General features: G+C 47.7%; 2 protein-coding genes across 5 annotated transcripts in view; both read right to left on the bottom strand.

The window, feature by feature from the left end:
* The window catches only part of slc30a6 (solute carrier family 30 member 6), a 31478-nt gene extending 12202 nt beyond the window's left edge, over positions 1 to 19276 (bottom strand). For 3 of the 4 annotated variants that reach the window (XR_013328002.1, XM_077729141.1, XM_077729142.1), the window contains exons 1-14: positions 19032 to 19276; positions 18631 to 18674; positions 17931 to 18017; positions 16679 to 16763; positions 14059 to 14101; positions 13775 to 13840; positions 12811 to 12891; positions 11696 to 11731; positions 10496 to 10590; positions 9220 to 9268; positions 8313 to 8432; positions 8133 to 8235; positions 7877 to 7924; positions 7701 to 7769 (exon numbers count right to left, since the gene is read on the bottom strand). Coding sequence is in view for 3 of the 4 variants with exons in the window: in XM_077729141.1 (XP_077585267.1) it covers positions 7701 to 7769; positions 7877 to 7924; positions 8133 to 8235; positions 8313 to 8432; positions 9220 to 9268; positions 10496 to 10590; positions 11696 to 11731; positions 12811 to 12891; positions 13775 to 13840; positions 14059 to 14101; positions 16679 to 16763; positions 17931 to 18017; positions 18631 to 18674; positions 19032 to 19212 (1107 nt within the window). In the remaining variant the exon portion in view is untranslated. Of the gene's footprint in view, positions 1 to 5627; positions 6611 to 7700; positions 7770 to 7876; positions 7925 to 8132; positions 8236 to 8312; positions 8433 to 9219; positions 9269 to 10495; positions 10591 to 11695; positions 11732 to 12810; positions 12892 to 13774; positions 13841 to 14058; positions 14102 to 16678; positions 16764 to 17930; positions 18018 to 18630; positions 18675 to 19031 lie in introns of those variants that run through there. The other variant, XM_077729140.1, reaches the window with a different exon arrangement.
* Positions 19277 to 19651: 375 nt separating this feature from the next.
* LOC144205019 (beta-1,4-galactosyltransferase 3-like) lies at positions 19652 to 21571 on the bottom strand. The gene is made up of 7 exons (XM_077729048.1): positions 21474 to 21571; positions 21225 to 21377; positions 20905 to 21143; positions 20617 to 20807; positions 20071 to 20193; positions 19886 to 19990; positions 19652 to 19822 (listed from the first exon to the last, which is right to left on the bottom strand). Coding segments are annotated over exons 1-7 (948 nt in total). The 5' UTR covers positions 21475 to 21571; the 3' UTR covers positions 19652 to 19686.
* Positions 21572 to 21752: the final 181 nt, after the last annotated feature.

Genomic DNA, 21752 nt, shown 5'->3' with positions numbered 1-21752 from the left:
CGGAAATAAGAAGCCTTGCGGATCCGCCGTAAAAAGCGGGACCAAACACGTTTTCTGGCCATGGCAAAGTTATTGCCATGAAAAGATTTGTAACGGACGGGCGATAATTACCAAAGGACAGTTCCCCCGGCCGGGCAAAATGGCCGCCGTCTGGGCTGGTGGCAATTGTGCAATTTTCATTCTTCACGATTCAGGTCATTGATGAAAGGATCCTTGAAATGATGTCTCTGTTTCATCTTCTTTCAAAAGTACAACTGGGGGCTGCGGACGGGCAGCCAATGAGTGGCTTTGCCTTCAACTTGAATGCTAATGAAATGGGGGGGGGGGGGGACAGGCGGGGGACGCGAGGGTGCCTTGACGTCATCCACAACACCACTTTGCCAATGAATCGGATCGTCGGGCCTTGACGGCGTCGACCAAATTGACATGTCGTCCCATTGGAGCTTTGCGTCCGTCCCAAAGTTTCAACAAAAAGTTCTGTGCGGCCATTCATGGGGGTTCCGTCAAAGCCATGGACGGGGCCGCCATTTGCATGTGGATGATAAACACATGTGGATCCAGATGGCTCGCCGCTTTCCTCTTTTGACCCAAACGGCCGACGAGCCCGAGGTTCTCGGTCGCCGATTATCGGGAAGCATCAGTGTCGGGGAGCCCCGGCTCCGTGGTGGGGACGCCCGGGCCAAAAATGTCCCCCTTGGGCGGCCCGAGACGGCGGAGCGAGCGCCACTGACGGACGATGACTGACGGGCCTTCCGACCGAGGACATCTGGAAAGCATGACAATCAGCTCGGGGAAGGGAGAGACATTGGCCCATTTTGGGGAGCCCACTTCCGTGTGGTGGACTAAAAGACGGAAAATGATTCAATGACCACAAATAGGAAGGGCCGTGTTCAACTGCAATGAAGTAAGTGCCACGTTGAGACTTTTTTTTCCCCTCACCGACTACTGACGAGGCTACAGTATTATTATGATGATGGCTTCCATTTGACTACTGTTACTTTAATATAGAATTCTAAGAATATTGACCTATCAAAATGGCTTTCTTCATTGTGTATTTTTTGACTACTTTTGGTCTCCAAATTGACAGTCATTACACACGTCAAGGAAACCCCCCCCCCCCCCAAATATGGGACAAACGGCAGTGTCGTTGGACTCCAATCTGTCCCGGTTTGTCTCGGAGGACGTATCCCTTGGCTAAACCAGCTACTTCATTGAAATATAAAAATAGCGGTGGCCTATCCGACGCACAAACCTTTTCTTTAACGTTAAGGAGCTTATTTGGCCGTCAACTTAGTGTTTGTTGGCTCACCCGAGCGGCTTATCTTTGGCCCAACGGGCAATCCTACCTACCGCAAATTTGGGCAAAAGTCGTCAAAACGCTGGGCCTTTTAGCCTAAAGCGGATGGGGATTGGTCCCCAGAAAACGGGACTTCCCCGTTTCATTATTTCTTGACGGCGGCGGCGACGGCCAACGAGTTCAAGTTTTTTTGGGTTTTTTTTTTTTGCAAGTGACCTAAGTAGAAGGAGGCGTCGTTTGGGCCCGCTGGCCGGCGCGCTAATCGCCCCCGACGGGCCCGCACAATAGCGGGCGCCTTCATGAAAGAAGATGGCGGCCGCCGCTGGAGCCGAGATGGCCGGGTCAGCGGGTGTGTGTACGCGCGTGTACGTGTGTGTGTGTGTGTGTGTGTGTACGGGGTCATGTTGACGCCAGGAAGAAGAAGAAGGGGAAAAAAAAAGAAGAAAAGGAAGGAAAAGGAGAAAATGAGCGGCACACACTTGAGGGGACGACCGAGGACAAAGACAGCCGGACCGGAGACCGATCGGAGAGAGACCAAAGTCCTTTGGGCCCATAAAATGGCGGCCGGCCGTGACTCCGCCTCCGCCGGTCGCGGCTTCCCGTTTGGAGGCAAGTGTCTTTTGCCGGCGCTCGATTTCTCCATCCAATTTCTGTCTATTGCCGCTTTTCTATTTGATGCACAAATATGGAAAAATCAGGAGAAAATATAGACGGAAAAATGAAAACGCTGTTTTAGATTTCTGAGCTGGGCGAATCCAATTCGATGCCGTTTGTTTTAGCAACATTTCAACCATGTCATTGACTCTTTCTACAATTTTGGCACCATTGAAGACAACAATAATAATAATAAAGTAAGAAGTAAATTTTGCTTTCCGTGTCTAGCCACTTGTCACAGATTGTCAACATGTACGGACGGGCCCGGCACAAAATTCATTACACGAAATGATTTTAAAAAAAAAAAGAAAAATTCCTCTAGATGGTGTGCTAATGATAATATTTGAAAAACGATATCAAGTCATTTTTAAATTGAACACGGTTGTATTTTTCTATTTCATGAAATTAATAGGGCCACGATGATGATGAATGTCCTCAAATGTTCTATTTTCTCTTCTTAAATAAATGAAAGGACGCTTCATTTGGAGAAAATTAAAGAGAAACAAAATCAAATGGATTTCTACATTTAATAAATGGAGCAAGTACTAATGACATTTATTTTTTGTGCATTTGACGAAGAGTTGGTCCAAATCCAATATTTCAATATCATTTTGATTATGCTTATTGATTCGATGGTGTTAAATAAGGGACGTGTTTTTTTAATTTTAGCCAGTTTGTAAGTAAAAATAGAGAATTTTGCCACACAACCACAGATGAATTAAAAGAAAAGCATTTTTGAACTGACGACATCTTGCATTGCAATGTTGTTGTCCTCCTTACAAACGATCAAATAGAAGAATATTACCGTAATCTCTTTGTGTGTGTGTGTGTGTGTTTGTGTATGTCAGCTATAATCAAAACATTTCACGAGGTCAATGTAAATTCCATATTTGGAAATCCAAAGATCTTTTCAGGGCAATTCTAATACGCACTAAACCCAAAACAAAAAATGCCCTTTGGGTCAAAATAGCAATCGTGTCAATCAAAACTAATGATAGGAGGGAGGGAACAATGGCATTTATGTATAGAGAAGGAAAGAAAGAAAGAGGGGAAAAAAAGGAAAAGAGGAACTACAAATGTATCCGATTATTATTATTCTTTTCAGCGATGGATACAAAATAAGTGGCCATTTTGAGAGGGCGATATTCCCAGAAATGTTGACGGCTTTGTCCGGAAGCCTTTCTTTTTCGAAATATGAAACTCATTTCCAACACGAGATGGTTTTGCATTGTTGAAATGTTAACAGAAATTGACAAAGGAATCAAAATCCATACTAGAAATGGACACCAGTCAAACAAAACGCTGGATTTCCCTCCGCAAATTCACTTTGATTTTGATAAATCGAAACGTTTTTGATCGCAAGAAAAGGGATTTGGGATTGAGGTTATTTTTGGACTTTGTTGAATTCATTCATTCAATTGAGGAGAAAAAAAAAGAGACAGAACAAGAGAAGCCAATCCTCAAAATCATACGACTGCGACAAAATACTACAACATGGAGAGATTTCAACGTTAAATGGGAGGATTACACGACGACACTGACAACCATTTTGAAAATATTTTCAACACGGACAAAAAAAAACATTCTTTCACGTGACAGCGGAACGATGGTTGCGTCATTTAAATGAAATAGCACCATTGTCTATTTACATACCCTAATTGAATGTATGTTTTATTCTTAAACGTATTCATATGCCGAGACCTTTTGTTTTTGTTCCCGTCAAGAAAATGTAGCTTGACATTTCACTGTCATCCAATTGACTCCATAGGAATGACGCAAATATGATTAGAATTATTATTGATGCTCTCGAGGCTGTTTATGATGTGTGTGTGTGTGTGTGTGTGTTAGCACTTTAGCTGCTAGGTCTAATGTTGTGTAAACATGTTTAATGAGGTTGGCGGACGTGGATCAGCTCACACGTTTGATACAAACACACACACTCGTCACACAACAAATACAACACGTACACACAGAAAAAATAAAATAAAGATAACTCCCCACAAACATACAAATATCAGATACACACATGAGAATATCTCCGCGTGTGTGTGTGTGTTATGATTGAACATTTTGATCGAATTAATTGGAAGCTTTGTCATGGTTTAATCTTGATTAATCTCATTCTAATCACACGGCAATATTTGCCCCACAAAGATTTGTTTATTATTATTTTATTTTGAAAGGATTTGAATATGTGGCTCAAGTGCAAATTAAAATGTTGGAGCCACTTGACCCTCAAAAACTTTTGACCGCTGTTGTCCTACATCATTAAAACATATTCAAACCAATACATCAGCTAGGTTTTTCTTTTTTGGAATTTTATTTAGTGGATATGTGCTCATGTAGCCCAATTTCTCCACGTCACTATTAGATACGCAAAGGCATTCTATATTGCAATTCATTTGTTACAATGAATTGTCGTCCCTCTCTAATAAGATCAATTTCTAATTAATGAGGTCAAAATGTCATGTGAAATATAAAAAAAGACAACCATTGCATCCGAGAAAATGTGAGCGATGATGAAAGAGACGGCGTTGTAACGTTGGTATTTCTGAGCGCAAGGGTGGGGTCAAAAGGTCACCCTGGTGGGCAAAAGCCAAAAAAACAAATTACAGGATAACGTTAAGGAGCCGTGGATGGCCACAGACGGACGGACGGACGGCGTCCTATCCATTTCCACCGGGACCAATGTTTCTTCTTCCGTCGGAATAAAGTCGATGGCAACAAATACATTTGTGTTTCCCAATAGCATCATATCGGCGTTTAATAAAAGCCCGTGTTGAAAAGCTAAGTGGGGCGCCACGCCGCGCCACGTGACGCCTCGTGTGGCTCCGCCTTCCACAAAGAAGGCAGGATTTGTCGCTTGGCCATTGGTCGAGTGCGACAGCGTCCGAAAAAATTAAATAAATAATCGAAATTTTAAAAAAACAACTACTTTTTCTCTCTTTCTTCCGCAAGCAAAATTCTTTAGCGGCTAACGCCAGCAACACCGAGCCATTTTGCCATATTTTCCCGGGCCGGCCCACCTACTGACACCGGCCCAAAAGTTAACGTCAAATCCGCCAAACGATAAGAAAATGTTTCTCCTCCGAGGCGGCCACAATTTTCCCGTCACGTGACCCACTCCCCCCCCCCCCCCCACACCCTGTGGAGGGGGTTGGCCGACACGCGTGACGCCTGGCGCCCCGCGGGCTGTTCCCGCGCGCGCGCACACACACACACAGAGAAAACACACTCAGGTCACCTCAGACGACCTCACGGCGTTCCAGACTAAGGGCCCAAGCGGCCCGAGCGTGCGCGCGCCATGCTAAAAATGGGCTGGCGTTAGCATATGCTAATAGCGTGACGGCTCAACCGTCGACACGCATGTTTGCGTTTGTTGGACGTGACCCGCGGCGTTGTGCGCGCACGCGCACGCACACACAAGGCCGTGTTGTGCTGGCCGCTAAGCGAAGAGGCGTGGAGCCGTCAAACAAGCTCAACGTCAAAGTGGGACGACTTTGACTTTGGCACAATGGCGCCGCCCTGCTGTGGCGACGCGTGTACTGCGCCCGCTCTTTTCCAAAATACGCAAACACACACAGACTGTAAATACGAGAGGGTCTTTCACTTTGTAGCCATGATGCATTGATTTTCAGTTCAAATATAATAAGGATCAAATAAAGACGCACAAAAGTCCCATTTCAATTTTTACTCGTAATGTCGGCTATTTACACATTTTCTTCATTTTTACGCGATGGACTCATAATATGGATTTTGCACGCTAAGCCATTCGGATCAGCGACAGTTTTTTTTCAATGATAGTCATCCCGTTTTTACATGATGACTTTTAGGCTTGGTCCTTTTGTTTGTTAGGGTGATAGGCGCAAATGCCTCCTACTTTATCCTATTTTGACACAAACACGTTCCATTGACAAAAAAATAAACCTTTTTTTTAAATTACAAAATGTATAAATATATATTTGCACAAAAGAAAAGGAAACCATTGGAAGTGGAAGGAATGGTGGCAGAAAATGATTCCGTTGATCATGAGAAGGTCAAAAAATGGCAACTTGTACATTTTAAATGGACGGTCCAATCCACGGGAATGTGACAGTCAAACCATTTGGAGGTGGAGCGCCCGCCAAGTGGGACAAGAAACCAACGCCCCGGACGCCGTTTATGGCAAAGCTTGTCCACGCAAAGCATACGACGAAGAGAAAAAAAAAAGAAGGAAAAACCTCAAGTTTCCCAGCACTCGCTCCGTCACTTGGGCGCATAATGCACGTGGCGGTGGGCGGAGCTTCCCGAGGCGCCGTAGCGGTGAGAGGAGCCCGCTCCCGGGATGGCGGCGTAGGGCCCGACGGGCCGCGGGGGACGCTGGGCGCTGGCCGTCGGGAAGCGCACGGGCGCCGCGTTCCTGCCCGGCGTGTCGAAGGAGAACTCGGGCGGCGGGCCGCTGACTTTGGAGGGCGTGGACGTCCGCCGATCGGCCTCGGGGGCCGGCGACGGCGCCGGTGGCGAAGGAGTGCCGCCCCCCGCCAGGAGGGGCCGCGTCCAGTCGTCTTTGAAGATCTGCACGCTCAGCGTGGAGACCAGCGGCAGCAGACGATTGGTCACGTGGGCCAGGACCAGTTGCTCGTTGGCGTCCCGCCGGATGCGCACGTGGGCCGAACCGGCCTGGGGGAATGGGAGGGGCAAGGTCATCAGGTGGTGGGGGCGGGGTCAGTGGGTGGTTAGTTAAGTAGCTAGCTTGGTTGGTTAGGGAAGGCGGGAGAGAGGAGATATACGCGTTGCCAATGGGTGGCCATCCAATTTGGACGGGGAGGGGGGGGGCGACACTGAGCTAAAACCTCCGTTTTTTTTGAGGCCCCAGTTAACAAATTCAAGTCTTTGGCTGGCAGACGGATGGATGCAGCGAGTGGGTGGCGCTGGTCGGCAAAAGCCGTCGTCCCTTTTAAGTCAACGGCGTCACTCACGGGATTGCAAAGTATTGGCAGGATGGCTTTTGCCATTTAGGACATGCGCTCCCTTCCTTCCTCGGAGGCCATCTTGGGTAGGGCAAAAGTATGGCATCGGTCGCCACCTTCTTTCTTTCCGTCAAGTTATTTTAGTAGCGAAAGCGCGAGCCCCCAGTCACCCAGACACGTTATCTTTGACTCTTTTTCAACGGCGCCTTTTCTTCCGAGAGCGACAAGGTTTTGTTTTGGTTTGGACAGAAGCTCTCTGTTAGCGGCGGGCCGACGAGAGAAATACGAGGGATGGTGATGTAGTCTTTTCGTTTTTGACCCTTTCGAATCTCCCGTCTCGTGGCTTCCGGGCAACCAGAAAACCCATAGCGTTTGTTTTCGAAGAAGTCAGCGGTATTGAAAATAAAATTCTTAAAATGTCTCTTAAATAGATTTTTGTTTTCTTTCAACGGCCGGCATCGTTTTAAGCGCACATAAAAATGTTGTTTTAGTTTGTCAGGCAATTCAAATGAATGAGGTCATCATTTACCGTGTTCCTTAAACAATATTGACAGTTTTTCGCCCTTTGTTGTTGATTAAATGGTAAATAAATATATTAATGGAGAATGTTTGCCCTTTTTAAAAAAAAAAAAATAATAATCATACATTCATTCAATCGTCTTTCATTCAGGGATGGCGGGGGTGCTAGAGCCTATCTTTGCCAGCTAGGGGCACTAGTGCTGGTGGTATATGAACATTCTATTTGGCCAGGGGAAGGAAAGCCCGACTAGGAGATAAATGAACAAAATGACAGGACTTACCAGAGATCCGAAGCCCAGCGTCCAGAAATGTTCGTTGCGCACTTCCAGCACGCCGTCCAGCGTCGACACCTGATGGGAACGTCCAGACAATGGTCAGACAATGCCGTCGCTCGACTCTATCGTTCGTTCCTTCCTTCCTTCGTTCGTTCGTTCGTTGGCGCGACCGATTGACCGACCTCTCGCAGCAGCTTGTCCAGCTGACCGATGACGTGAGAGGGCGTGGTCTGGCGGGAGGAAGTCACGTGATGGCGTACCAAGAGTTTTTCCATGGGGCGGGAAAAGAACACAAAGAAAAAATTAGAAATTGGCCACCACACAAGTCCGACACGAAAAAGAGAAATCAAAAATGGCGGCATCATTTATTTTTTTTAAAGGGAAATAAACATAGTGCTCTTGAAATTGAACAAAAGTGGAAGGGCGGAGTAGGTTTACCTGCAGCAGCACTTTCCCGCTGTAGACGCTCATGGGATACATGGTGCCAAAGGTCATGAGGGCGATGGCCAGCGCCGAGGCCGTGTCGGCGCCGTTGTAGACGCTGCGGGGTCAAGGTCAGGTCAACAAAACAGACAAAAACTAAAGAAAGTCAACAGCCGGAGGGAGCGGCCATCTTACTTGATCTCGATGAGCAGGTAGGTGACGCAGAGGCACAGCGCCCCCGCCAGGTTGATCAGGACGAAAGGGTTCATGCGAGGCAACAACACGCTGCTCAGACCCGGAATCACGCCGCACAAACTGCCAGCCAGTCAGTGAGTGAGCGAGTGTGTGAGGCAGACACAACATTTTGGGACGTTAGACCATTCATTCAATTTGGGTTTTTTTTTTGCTGTCAAAAAAAAAGGAAATCTAGAGGATTCCATAACATACATATCATTTTGTTGCATTTGGGGGCTCACAACACAAAATGAAGACGGTGCATTACATTAAAGCCACCTTACATTTGAGGCGCCTCCCCGGAGCAAGTGACTATTTTTGAGGAGGGTTCGTTAGTTAGCCCCGCCCCCCCCCGAAACTACGCCACTGTAATTTCTTGTGTGTACTTTGGTCGTCATCTGATTTTTCAAGGCCATTGTTGTTCAGTCGTCTCGCTGTCTATTGCAACAAAAGGTACGCGCAAGCGGCACTAATGCAACACAAACGCGCGCTTTATGGAGGGCGGGGGGGGGGGGGGGGACGCCGGGCCTGGAAATTACCGCCGTGACCTTCACCCCGCGTCGGCGGCGTCGCGCCAGACCCGGGAGATCCCCGCGGCGAGGCGACCCGCCCCGAGCCCGCTGGGCCGGGCCAATGGCGGCTGGCCGCCGCCCGACCCCGCCGCTTGCTCGCCTCGCCGCGGGAGACCTTAACTCCTTCGCTACCAATGATATCAACTACATTGTAATTGGGAGGGTGGGCAGCCCGACGGATTGGAGCCATCGTTTCCACCACGGCGCCCAAAAGAAAAAAAAAAAAATCACATGGGATTTTGACTCCAAATGATTGAGGGAGGCCTTAGCTTAAAGGAGCGGAGAGAAATGGTCACCTTCTGCTGAGGTCCGCCACGTGTTCCTGAAGCCAACTGCTGCTGGCCGCTGCAAAAAACACACAAAAAGATTTTGCTCAGCCTATTAATGGCACCATTAGGAGTTGACATTTTGTAGAGCCACACGTCCACATCCAGCCATCAAAATACACCAGCGCCAACAAGAAAACACGCCATACATAGCCTAGCATCCCTGGCTTATTAAGAAGCATTGCTGGAGAACACAGCATTTACTTGATTACAAAAAAATGGAGCAAAAATATTACAATAAAATGTAAAGGCCTGAACACAGTTGTTGAAAAGACTGATTTTATAGGTTCAATGGTAGGAGTCATCCATCATATGGATGAAAAACGGCTTAGTCCAAATATCACAAAAGACCTGAAATGAGCACCTAACCTATTGATTGCTTTTCATCATGCAAAATCAATGAATTCAACAACAAAAAAGAAAAAGAAAAATCCACTTTCTACTGTTGAAATATAGAAATTTGGGCTCGAGGTGGGTCAAATAGATAAAGGTTTCATTCTTTTTTTGAAAGCTTGTGTTTGTTTTGCCAGGGCGAGGAAAAACGGAAGAAAAAAAAACATTTGAATGGAGTGACTTATTCATGAGGCACGTGAAGGAAGAGAGCGTTGACCTAGAGTGCGGGGATGCGTGTGTACGTTAGGACGCCACATCATCTACTACGACCCCCGCCTCCCTGCCCCCCCCCCCCCCCCCCCCCTCCCTGGGCGCAAAACATCACCACTGTCTGGAACATGGTTGCATAACCCACTTTTAGTCTCATTCCATCTGAGAGACAGAGAGAGGATGATCCCCCCCCCTCCCGTTCCAAAATGTCAGATGTTAAACGATGTTGAGACTGCTCACAATGCCACACTCCATAAAAAAAAGAAGAAAACACACACACACACACACACACAGATAAAGGCTGGTCCAGAGAAGAAGAAAGTCTTCAAGTTGCTGAAAATTTCAGACGACAACGCAAGACGCCCAATTTGACCGACTGGGATACGGAAAGAAAGGAGTGGGCCGTCCTTCCCGCCGTCCTTTACAATCAGACTCATTTCAAGTCAACGGATGGGTCGCTAATAACTACAAATTGCCATTGACTAATTCATGACAAATGCAAATGTACCATTTTTTGTGAATGTTGTTTTTTTATTCTTTGATTTTTGATTAAAAGCAGAAAGCAAACAAGACCAGCGTCTTCTGTCAAGCTCTCTCCCTTCAAATGAGTATCAGTTATATTTTTGGGGAGTATTTGACGTACCTTGCGAAACGCACGCCAACGGTTTGTTGCGGACGGAGAGCAGCGTCAGCAGGTTGAAGAAGAGGGCCACCATTGTTCCCACCAGCAGGCGACCGCTAAAACACACACACACACACACACACACCCGTCCTTTAACTATTAAAAAAAAAAAAAACACACGAGGGGAAAATATGGTGGGGCACAGTTGGTGTTGATTAGATTCCTTAAAATAATAAAAGCTGCATACAGATATTGGAGGTAAAGATATACAAATTCAAAAATACAGTCAATTATCGTGACTTCACTCATTGTGAATTTAATACTCTGGGATTTTTTTTCTGCTATGAATGATTAATTTTTATACTTCATTGCTGAGTCCTAGTAGCGGACAGAAGCCACTCTTGCTACTAGGACTCAGTACTAAAGTTCAAATAATAATAATAATAATAATAATAATAATAATAATAATAATAATAATACATTTAAATAGGGGGGAGCCTACTTTGCCATTTTCACGGCGATATCGGAGGGATAAAAAGCCGAGACGAAAATGGAACCATATCATGGACGTTTTTTATAGAGCAACTTTGTTGTTTTCTGGGGAGAAAAACCAGCGACAGCTGCGAGACGCCACCACGGGGCCTTTAAACCCGTCTCTGGCCAGCAGATTAGAGCCCCGAAGCGCCGCCGGCCAGCCCATTGGTCCAGGGCGGAGATGGGCAGGTGTCGCAGAGCGGGCGCAAAGCACCTCACTGGACCGGACGCCGCCCTCTAATCTCCTGCCATTGGCCCAGAGCTCAAGTTTTAGGCTCCTAACTGGATTGCCCCCTGCGATTAGTGGGGGCACAAATATCAGCGCCCGCCCGCCCGCCAGCCCGTGTGCCCGCGGACGGACACCGCTGTCGGGACACTCGGCTAATCCCTTAAAATAACACGGGGACTCGGGACTTTTAAGCCAACGCGCGCAACCCAGCCCGACCGGATGGACCCCGACGGGTCGCCTCGAAATGGCCAATCCACCCGTACGCGAGTATCCCCGCGATGCAACGGAGAATAGCAACACGGGCATGGACGTGCTATTTCCTCATCTTATGCTCATTTCAAATTCCACATTCTTAAAAGTAAGTCAGTGTGAGTAAATCTATCCAAGGCCAATGTCAATTGGTATTATTGTTGTCTTCCATACTTGGCAGCAATTTCAAAAAAGGAATAAATACTCACGTGTGGACTTCGGGTTGCTCCACGAAACGCTCCACGCTGACAAAACAAAAGACAAAGTAGCGTCACCCAACAGCAAGTCACGTTGCCGGCCACGGTTGTCTTGTGTCACGTACGCCAATTAAAAGTCATTGATGAATTTTTTTTCAATTGACCTAAAATCCTCAGAAGAACTGGAAAATGAGACAGACGGTGGCCTCCCAGTTGTGCTCAATTTGGACAATGAACGAACCCCTTTCAATTGACAGCAGAGGCCCACAAAGATCGGACGTCCATCAATGTCGAGGGTTTGACAAATCGAGACCGAGTTGAGCGTGTGCGTAGCACACCGAGTGGAGTGATTGAGACGCGTGACGGGAATCGGACGAGACCAGGTGAGAACAAAGAGGAAGTCCATTTACGCAAATGCGCATCGACATCCCGTGCGCTGTCCAGGTTTGGAGAACGAGAAGGTGACGCCGGAAGCTCCCCGGTCGCAATAGCTAACCCGTCGCTTATTCCTAAAAATCGACGACGTCTCTCGTCTTCCGGACTCCGCGCCACCAGGGGGCAGCGTGCCATCGGGCGGACGTCTAAGGGAAAAACAAAGCAGCCGCGTCGGCCTGTCTTGTGCTTTTATTGTAATTGTATTGAAGGGCTAACGAGGCCCTAAATCACAGATCATTATGGAACGGTACCGACAAATCCAGACCAAGGTCGCTGGAAATCATCTTGAACTTGATTTGCACCGCGCCACGCCACGCTTGAGTCGCGGTAAACAGCGGCCGTGGGGGGGAAAGCCAGCCAGGACGGGCTCCAATTGTTCTATCGGGCCGGCCGTGCGCGGATGGGGGGGTGGGAGGAGTCCACCGACCCCCCCCCCCCCCTCCCCCGCGTGGGGGCCATAATGGAAGCGGACAGTTGGAGAAATGTTTAGTGTTGTTGTGGAAATAAAAAATAATGGAAATTTTAATGAAGGAAGACAGAGTGACGGAAAGATGAACAAAGACGTTTCAGCGACTTCAAATCATCACAAACACCTCGGGATTCTTCCACGCCGTGCGCGTACACCAGTGTGTGTGTGTGTGTGTGTGCGCGCATGTGTGTGTGTGTGCGTGTATGTTAGTGCACGTACACACCTCTCCTTGAGGATGAACAAGGCTCCCAGCTGGACCAGCACAGTGGAGGCAAAAACGGCCAAAACCTCCAGACGGTCAAACCTGAACACAAGCGGGTCACATGTTCAAGCACATGGAGTCCCGCCCGAAAATAACAAACACCCGCGCAAAAACACAAAGAAGCCATGAAAAGAAGCCAAGCGGAAAACAGGAGGCATGCAAAGCCTACACCGAATATACCGAAAATATAGACAGATGCATAAAAAAAAACAGATTTTGTTGACAAGATTCCCCCGATTTAAAGTGGATACTTTGTAATCTTGGGACCTGATGGACATTCTCCAGCATGTACTTTTGTATGTGTGTGTGCGCGCGCGCACATAGTCATCAAAAGCTTTTTAGCTAAACAATGAGGCGATTAGGCCACACTTGCAGGTTAATAGGTTGTCCGCCATGATTGTGTCGCACACGTAGTTGACCGGCGCTTGGCCCGATCACCCGCGTGTTGCGGCTTCGCTAATCCGTGTTGGGAAAGCAACATTTTTACAGCCGCCGCCATACGAAATATGGACCAGCGCAGGGAGATTAAGTCGGTTGCCCGTGTACGTTTTCTATACGAGTGTCGGGCGTAAGTATTAGCTAGGGCCAGCCCAGCCGACGGCACATTTCCATTTGATCGCCGCCGGTCCACACACACACACACACACGCCTGCGGTTCAGAGTTCACCCGTGAGCTGATGACACACACAGTGTGTGTGTGTGTGTGTGTGTGTGTGTGTGTGTACGTCTAAAGATAGCACGGTGATTTGTCGAGCTCTTTATTTTTTTTTTTATCCAATCAGTTTAACCTAAAATTGAGTTATTTTGGCTGGGATTAAAATCTAGGCGCTGAAAATGAATTTTTACAATAAGAATAAAGAGCAAATGAAAGAATCCAGTACACTGAAGTGCCTTCCCCCCAAAAATGCCTTTGCGGACGACTCACCCAAAGGAGTAGACTTGGCTGGGCCTCTTCATGTTGACCCAGGAGCTGATGAGACACGTGATCAAGCTACACCACACAAAGAAAATCAAAAGAGGTTAGATGAATCATAAAAAAAAAAATAAATAAATAAAACAATGGAAGATTGAAGCTAAAGCGAAAAGACGTTCGGTTCGATGGCAAAGTTCAGCTAAAGTTCACTTCTCTTTACGACGTTCTTTAATTCATCTCCAATTTCATTTTTCATGAGTCTAGCGAGCTTATCGGATGATGAAGGCGGGGCTCACCTGAAGAGGTCAAAGATGGTGAGGTAGGTGTATGCCGTCAGTGCTGCAACACAAAATGGCGCCACTTGGTTAGCTTCAAAACGTCTGCATATACATACACCTTCAATCCGTAGCATTCCAAATTTGACGAGATTAGTGAATCAAATGAATTCAGTGTCTAAAAGTCATTAAAAAAAATTGCCCAGCTTTCATTTTTGACCTCAGCGGCCGGTCCAATCCATTTTGAGCCAAAGGAGAGCAGATGAATGGAGACGGCAGCCATGTTGGGTCAGGCCACCACAGGTTGAAAAAACACATCTCCGTACAGTACACATTGTGCAATAACACAAAAAAACATTTTCGATTCGGCTACTATATTTTCTGCGACAAAAGCGCTTGGGACGGAAACGGAAACCGTATTTCTGGGCCTGCACATTTTCTCGCCATCTCTAATGGAGATGGTTCTGTATCCGACGGCCGGCAACTTGACATCTGTCTCATCATTGGGCGAGCCACAATCACCTGTCTGCCCGCCCGTCTATCTTTACGAGCGAACGGGCGGCTTGCAGTAATCGGCGGAAGAGTCGGGAGGGGCGGGGGGCAGATTAAAGCGGCTTTGAGCCGGGAGGAACATTTTGTTTCCCCAGCGCCGCCGTCCGTGTTGGCCAACCTGACGCCGGGTAATCCCGACAGAGCCGGAGCCGTCGAGCCGCTCGCGAACGGACAGACGGGTCGCGCCCAGACGCGAGCTTAGCGGGCCGACAGACGGGACGAGCGGGCGGGCGGGCGAGCGTTTGACGGACGGCGAGATCGACGGCGGGGCAGTGACACCAAGAGGACAGTGCGCGCACGCGTCGTGAGGACAGAAAGAAAATAGGGGGGGGGTTGGGGGGGACGAGCTCCTGGAGGGGAAACCAAGAAGGCACGGACGGAGAAATTTGAGCAGCGAAATGAATATTTCATGAGTGCTGCGCCGTTCTCGCGCCACAAACTTTTTGCCTTCTATCCCCAAAAGCCCCACAAACATGCCGGTTTAGTCATTAGCTTAGCTTACAACGTTTGTTCCGTCCAAATGGACTGTCGGCGATGGCCGCGGCGCCGGGGAATCGGACGTCTAACGTCGCCAACCAATGCGATGAAACAAATATATGTATTTTTACAGATTAGCATAAAATGTGGAGTCTTTGTATCCATTTTTATTCCAATTGAAAGGTCATCTGCTTCCTTAAAGGATGTTAAAATAATAAAACAGGCTAATTCCCTCCCAAAATGATTTCATGATAATAGATTTGTAGTCCTATTTATAATTATTCATTCTGGAGATGTTTTGATGTATTGAATGAACTTGTTTTTTGAATGGAGTGGTTTGTCGCGAGCTAAACAAGCTGCAAGCTGCTCCCCCAAGCCCCCCGCCAAACGATGGCGCGGCCCTTTTGTCCACGCGCTCATGTTTCATCGATCGGATACGGGCGCGGGTTTAACATGTCTCCACCGGCTGCCGCTCAAATCCCAGCGCGGAGATCCGAGACGCTAAATGGCCGCGTCCGTATCGACGGGGCGGCTGCGGATTCTTTGTCGTCCCGACGGACGGTCACCGGAGCCTCCCGCAAAAAAAGAATACAAAAATCTTTCTGGAGTACGTACAATCTTAAGAGACACTAAATTTGGCCGATTAAATGGAACGCTGCCATATTTTGTTTTGAATCTAGAAATGTATACATCAAAAAATTCGATGGGATAAATTGAGCCATTTCAATGGTGATTTTCGTGAATAAAATGGAGGACAAGGCTCCAAAATAAGATGCCAATCAGCTAAACAATAATCCAAAGAGATTTCAACGCCAGTACTCCATGTACCTGGTGGAGCTTTTCCTCACTCACTTATTGATTCTAAAAAAAAGTTTAAACGTCGCTTGAGCAGATGCAGAGCGGAGAAAATTGTCTTTTCAGTTAGCGGAGCGCCGCTTGGAGGAGGAGTGACGGCGTCGAGTGAGATGGATGGATGTCGGCGCGGGGGAACGTTTGGAGGACGGGCAGAGGTGACAGACGCCACAAAAACAACCATGCGTGGCTGCGTGCGTGTCACCAAAACAGAAAGCGGGAAGGCGTAAGTGACACTACGGGGCCACGCACGCCGTTTGTCAGCGTGGACGAGACGGACGCTCCATCCCAAACGCACGCAAAGGTGCCTCAAATGCTAACGGGGGGTGTGCGCGCGCGCGCGCGTGTGCGTGAACGTGCGATTGCCCTGCAGACAAAAAGCTGCTGTCTTGGAAAAGAGTGAAAGATGATCTTGTCGGTGAGTGCACAATTTGATACAGGAACGCGGGGAGAATTTTGTGGCCTCATCAGCAGCTAGCCTTTCACCAAGCGCCCGCCACTGCTTCAACAGCACTTTGACACAAACGCTAGCAATACATACACACTTGAGAGAAAGTACACGTCAAGGGTGGCCCGGCCACTGGCGTCCAGCGGCTAACCAGAACGCATCCCATTTCAAAAGTCAAAATGGCACCGCGAGTTAAAGCCAACGAGAACATCGGCTCAAACGGCGACGTCGCAAGTGCGGATGGCGGCTCTTTGCGGGCTTGTTTTTTGTTGTCGGGTGTCCCTGTTTCCGTGTGTGTTTGCGTGCACTGACCCATACTGTTGGTGGAGTTGCACCAGACCAGCAGGCAAGCGGTGCACATCAGGTTGAGCAATCCAAACAGCACGATCCTCCATGACTGCAAAAAAAAGCAAAAAAAAAGTCGGGCGTTAGCACCACAAGAGATTCGAGGCAGACGACAACTTTATTTTTTTTTTTAATTGAAACAAGTACTTATTGTTTTCATTCAGCCTGAAGACTTGTAAGCTATAGGCAACACGGGCACCAATCAGTCAGAGAGCTGCCCTCTACTGGCAAATTCCTAACTGAAGAAAATTCAATTCATTTTGACAGGCGGGGCCAATCAACCACTAACTAGCATTGTGTCAAAAATTATGGAGAAACACTGAAAGAATTTATAAACGACATCAAAAAATCGGCAGTTTTTTCCCCCACGTTGGGAGAGCCAAAGCGTACAGTCAAATTGTCGTGGTAGCAAGAGAAGGTGAGGTTGGCCGGACTATTTTCTACGGAGATACGCCAAAGAGCAGACGCGAGTGCCAAAGACACGAGCGGCGGCAAAAGCACTTGAGTGCTTTCCCGTGTCGCGGGAAGCCCGGACAAGACGCGTGGGGGGTTGCCGGAGCGAGCGGCTGTCAAAGGCGCTGCTGCGCTCCGTGGCTTGTTGTGCTGCGAAATCCACAATTACGCCGCGCGCCGTGTTATGACAGCGCCGACAGCACTAGCCGGACGTGCGTACGTTGCCGTGCGCGTGTTTGTGGGCAAACATAGTGGCCGTCTCCGAGCCATCTCCGAGCCGCCACCGCCGCCCCCTCCCCCGCTTCCTTGACGCGGCCACGTGCTGCCGCCCTCAGGTCTGGCTAAGGAACTGCGCTCATTTTTTAATCGGGTCGCCTGATTTTTTTTGGGGCAAGTTCCAGGGGCATTATTTCAAGTATTTTTTAAATCAATTTTTTAGGGGCGCGTCACGTTTTTTTTTCATTAAGCTGACGGGAAATGTTATGGCCTCAGATATGTTGCCATTATGTGAGAAAGATTCCGCCGATTGGAATTTTTTCACATTGTTACATGTTTTCATTCTTTTCTATATTGGGATGTGATTCTTTTCTATGAACATCTGATTTTGACATTTTATTCTATGGATTGATATTTTGAATTGTTTCACAGTATTTTATTTTTCATTTTAGTTATTTTTTGAGCGCATTCGACCGAGACGAGGCAAATGGCTGTTGATTAAGCTCACGTTTAGCACACGCAAAAGACACAAACACACACTGGCAGTTACCCGTCTGTCGGAGGTGACCAATCGGAATTCTTGCAGGAGTTTCCCAGGAAACGACCGGTGCGTCTTCCTGAAGGGGTGGATGGTGCCCTGCAGAAGTCAACACATATGGTTATTATTTATTCTCCCAAAAAATAAAATGTCCAATAAAACAACAATTATTTTGAAAGTCCATGAACTCTTTAGAGACATTGTTGACCTGAAAAATCTTTTATAGCCTATCAATTGTAAATATACACTTTTAAATTCGTTTTTTCAATCACCGAAAAAATATAGATCCTTTGCTCATTTAATTTCCATTGAGAAACATTTGTTTAGAAACATAAGTTGTTTTCTTAAGAATGTTTTTTTGTATTATTATACTTTTTTGTATACATTTTTAGTCGCGAAAAAATAATTGAAAGATAATATTCATTATATATCATTTGATTCTCAGTGTAAAAAAAACCGTGTTTTGCATTGTCACATAGTGGCGTATCAGGAAAGTGTGGCATCCAAAGTATGTTTTCGTTTATGATTGTCAATTTGCTGGTTATTTTTCCAACTTTGCTTTAGCTGACCATGAGAATTATTTTCATGTGTTCTTTAAATGTTATAGTGCATATGGGGTAGAAAATGTATCCAAACGTCGAAGTAAAATTTGAAGTTGTTGGGTTCTGACTCAGTCATAAAAAAAGAACTAATAAATCAATCAAAGACTCACCAGGACGTATGTGTCGTGCTTCTTCTTGTGCAACGGCAACATGTCTGAAACCAAACACATTCTCAACGTCAACATCACCAGAACTCTTACTTTTCCATCTATTTTTCCCCAAGTAGCTGATGTCATTCGCTTGTTTTGAGTTTGGACTGCGTAGAAAAATGTCGAAAAGTCCAAATGAGGCGTTAAGGTGACTTTGAGCATCGTCTTCACCAAAGACAACGTGGTTCAATTTAAGGAAGGAGAGTCTGCAGTTGTCAATGTCAGTAAAAGGGGAATTTCTCGTTTGAGAAGACGAATAAAGCCAGTGAACATATTATTGAGGGGTGCAAAAAAACATTTCGAAGTGTGAATGGAAACTAGGAGTAGCACATTTTCCATTAGCTTCTGTTAGCATAACAAACCGTGTTCGCTGACGTTGATGACGTCCACGGCCACCATGTCCGGTTTGTCGGGCGGGCCGACCTTTCGCTCGGTGACCCCGGAGGGGACCACGTCGGGCTTGGGCCCCAACTTTCGAGGGTAAAAGTCGCCGGCATTGTGGTAGGAGTGAGACGCCGACGTGGACATTAACATCGGCTCCATTGAAGCTATCACTTCCGCCTCTTCGCCTTCTTCGTCGAGCACCACCTTCTTGCGCTGCCGCCTGCTGGCCATGAGAGGAAAATACATTTAAAAGAACCCCCTTGGTTTGTTTACTACTTTACTTGACAAAGTACTACCCCAATTGGACGTCTAAACCGTGATAAACTCATTTTGGCAAAAGCCCAAAATGGAAAAAATTGGGGCGGCCGTATTGGTACAGGCGGCATTCCCTTCAAAACGGATGAATTGAGATGAAAAGGAACTCACTAATAGTTTCATTTCTCCACCAATTTTTAATAGATTTGGACCTCAACATCATCTCGGGAGGGTTGACCAGTGCTCTCTTTTTTGACAGTGGTGGGTAGGTGGACCAGTGGTTGGAAACAAAAGAGTGTGCGAAACAACGGAGCATTTAGCCATTTTTATTCATGTCTTGAAGGTGTACAGGTAAAGTAGAAAAGTTGTCGGGTGGGGTCACGTCTGCTTTTCTCCCACGTCGATGGTGATGTGAGTGAAAAGTGCTTTCCGTTCTTTGGAGAGGAATTTGTAAGACAGGGAGTTGAGGCCGTCCGAGCGCCAGTCCAGTTCCGTCCGTTTCAGGACGTCGAAGCTAGCGGGGTCAAAAGGGGTCAAAGGTGGCGCCACGGGTCGGCCAGGCAAAAAAAGTACTCACTTGTGAGGGTTTTCCTCGTTTCCCGGATCTCGTTCGTGCTTGATCATTTTGTAACGAGCGACTTTGACGGAGGGGCGCACCACCTTCATGCCCGAAAGACCCACTCTGGAGGGGGAACAAAACGGCACGGCTTCATAAAAGTCGACGGCAACGAGGCCACTGCTTTCTTTTCTTTTTCTTTTGACCTTTTCCACAAATCGTCGTCCTCTCTGCCCCAGCCCCAATACTGGTTGGAGAAACCGTTCATCTTCCTGAGCTGCTCGGGCGTCAAGGCCACCACCCCGCCGAAATATTCGCGATACAGGAGCCTGCGGCGGCCACGTGAAATTCAGAAAGACATTTTTTTTCCATTAGTGTTAAGGCTGTCCAAAATATGTAAAGTTATCTCTTGAATCCATTGGAACGAAGGCAGCAAAGGGAGGGGCCAACCTGTACCCACAGTTAAGTGAATTCAAACCATAGTACTCAAATGTACTCAAGGTTGTTGTTTTTTTTTAAATGTGGGTACAGATTAGATAGGAAAAACTGTTGACTGTCGCCTGGCAAAAAAGTATGGTCGTGGACAAACACCAACCAACATAGACAAATTGACCAATCATCAACAAGAAAGTGACCCCAAAACAAATCCATTGACTGCCTTTTTTTTTAACTTGGCTGATGTTGGCGGAAACCAAGGAAAAAAAGGCTCTTTAGGCCAAGTTCTTTCCATTTTGAAAAATGAGTGAAACAACCTGTAATCAAACTTGTCAATGGCCACAGACAGGTGCGTGGGGTTGTAATTGTCGCAGGTGTAGGTGTTGCGGTCGTCCTCGGCCAGCAGGTCCACGTCGTGGAGGATGACGCAGCTCCAGTCTGCGTCTCGGAGAACCTCCACGATGCCGGCGTTCAGCAGAATGCCCTTGTTGAAAGTGCCCTGCCCCCACTGGGAGACAAAAAAAAAAAAAAAAAACACAGTCAATCACATCTCAAGGCAAAGCGATGGCACTAGGGTCCCGGGACCAAGCCTGACCTCACCTCACCTGTTCCACCACGTAGATCCCGTAGTGGATCCGCTGCCTCTGCAGGAAAGGGTGAAGGTGGTCCAGCAGGTAGCGCAGGTGCGCCAGCCGGGAGCGATACGGTATCACGATAGCCGTGCGGTGGCGAGCTTGGCAACCCGGCGGGCTGTAGAATCCGCCGCTCCACAGCGCCCCGTTCCTCATTTCGATCTCGGCCAGGGTCGGGGGGGACGGTGGCGGCCGCGCGGGGCGGGGTCCCGCTGCAAGACGCGGCGAGGTTCAGACCGGGACGTCCCCCCGCCCCCCGAAACCTGCGGAGAAGGACCGGTCCGCTTCCTCACCCAGCAGCGGGGACGCCGCGTGGCAACCGGCCGGCGACGGGGGCGTGGCCAAGAGTGTGCCGCGGAGGGCAAAGGTGGCCGCCACCGTCAAGGCCGCCAGCAAGGTCAGCCCGGGGCGGAGCCTCCGAAGGCGGCGCGAACACGCCATGGTCACTGCCGGAGTCACACTAAGTACTTGTCATGTTTTTTCCCCCTCCTCTTTCTGGTTTAAAGTTAGTTAGTTTAAAATACAGCGTGCAACTTACTTACTGAAGCTTCGATTTCGGACCTGCGAGGCGGACGTGCAAAGCACTGTGAAGGCCACACTCACATGAAATAATAAGGGTGCCTGCTCAAGTCCGCTGTACCATTCACCTCCACTCACTTGATAATAAACAAACGTGTGTGTGTTTATGTGTGTGTGTGTGCACAGGGTACAAAGTATGGCGACCACCGCATGCTCATGAAGAAGGGAGTTAGGTTAGGCTAGCCCAGAATAATGACAGAATAGGCCAGAATATGGCAAAGTATTTGCATTATTCTGGTATA

Source organism: Stigmatopora nigra, chromosome 12 (genome assembly GCF_051989575.1).
Source record: "Stigmatopora nigra isolate UIUO_SnigA chromosome 12, RoL_Snig_1.1, whole genome shotgun sequence".
NCBI classification, from domain to species: Eukaryota; Metazoa; Chordata; class Actinopteri; order Syngnathiformes; family Syngnathidae; genus Stigmatopora; species Stigmatopora nigra.
The sequence above is the reverse complement of the archived record's forward strand: the minus strand, read 5'-3'. Positions and strand labels throughout refer to the sequence as shown.

Bases quoted from the DNA above. Each gene is read 5' to 3' on its own strand.
- LOC144205019 (XM_077729048.1), bottom strand. The intron at 20,808-20,904 runs GTGAGGTGAGGT...TTTGTCTCCCAG, and splicing joins GGATCTACGTGGTGGAACAG to TGGGGGCAGGGCACTTTCAA. The intron at 19,991-20,070 runs GTCAAAAGAAAA...TTCCCCCTCCAG, and splicing joins GACGACGATTTGTGGAAAAG to AGTGGGTCTTTCGGGCATGA.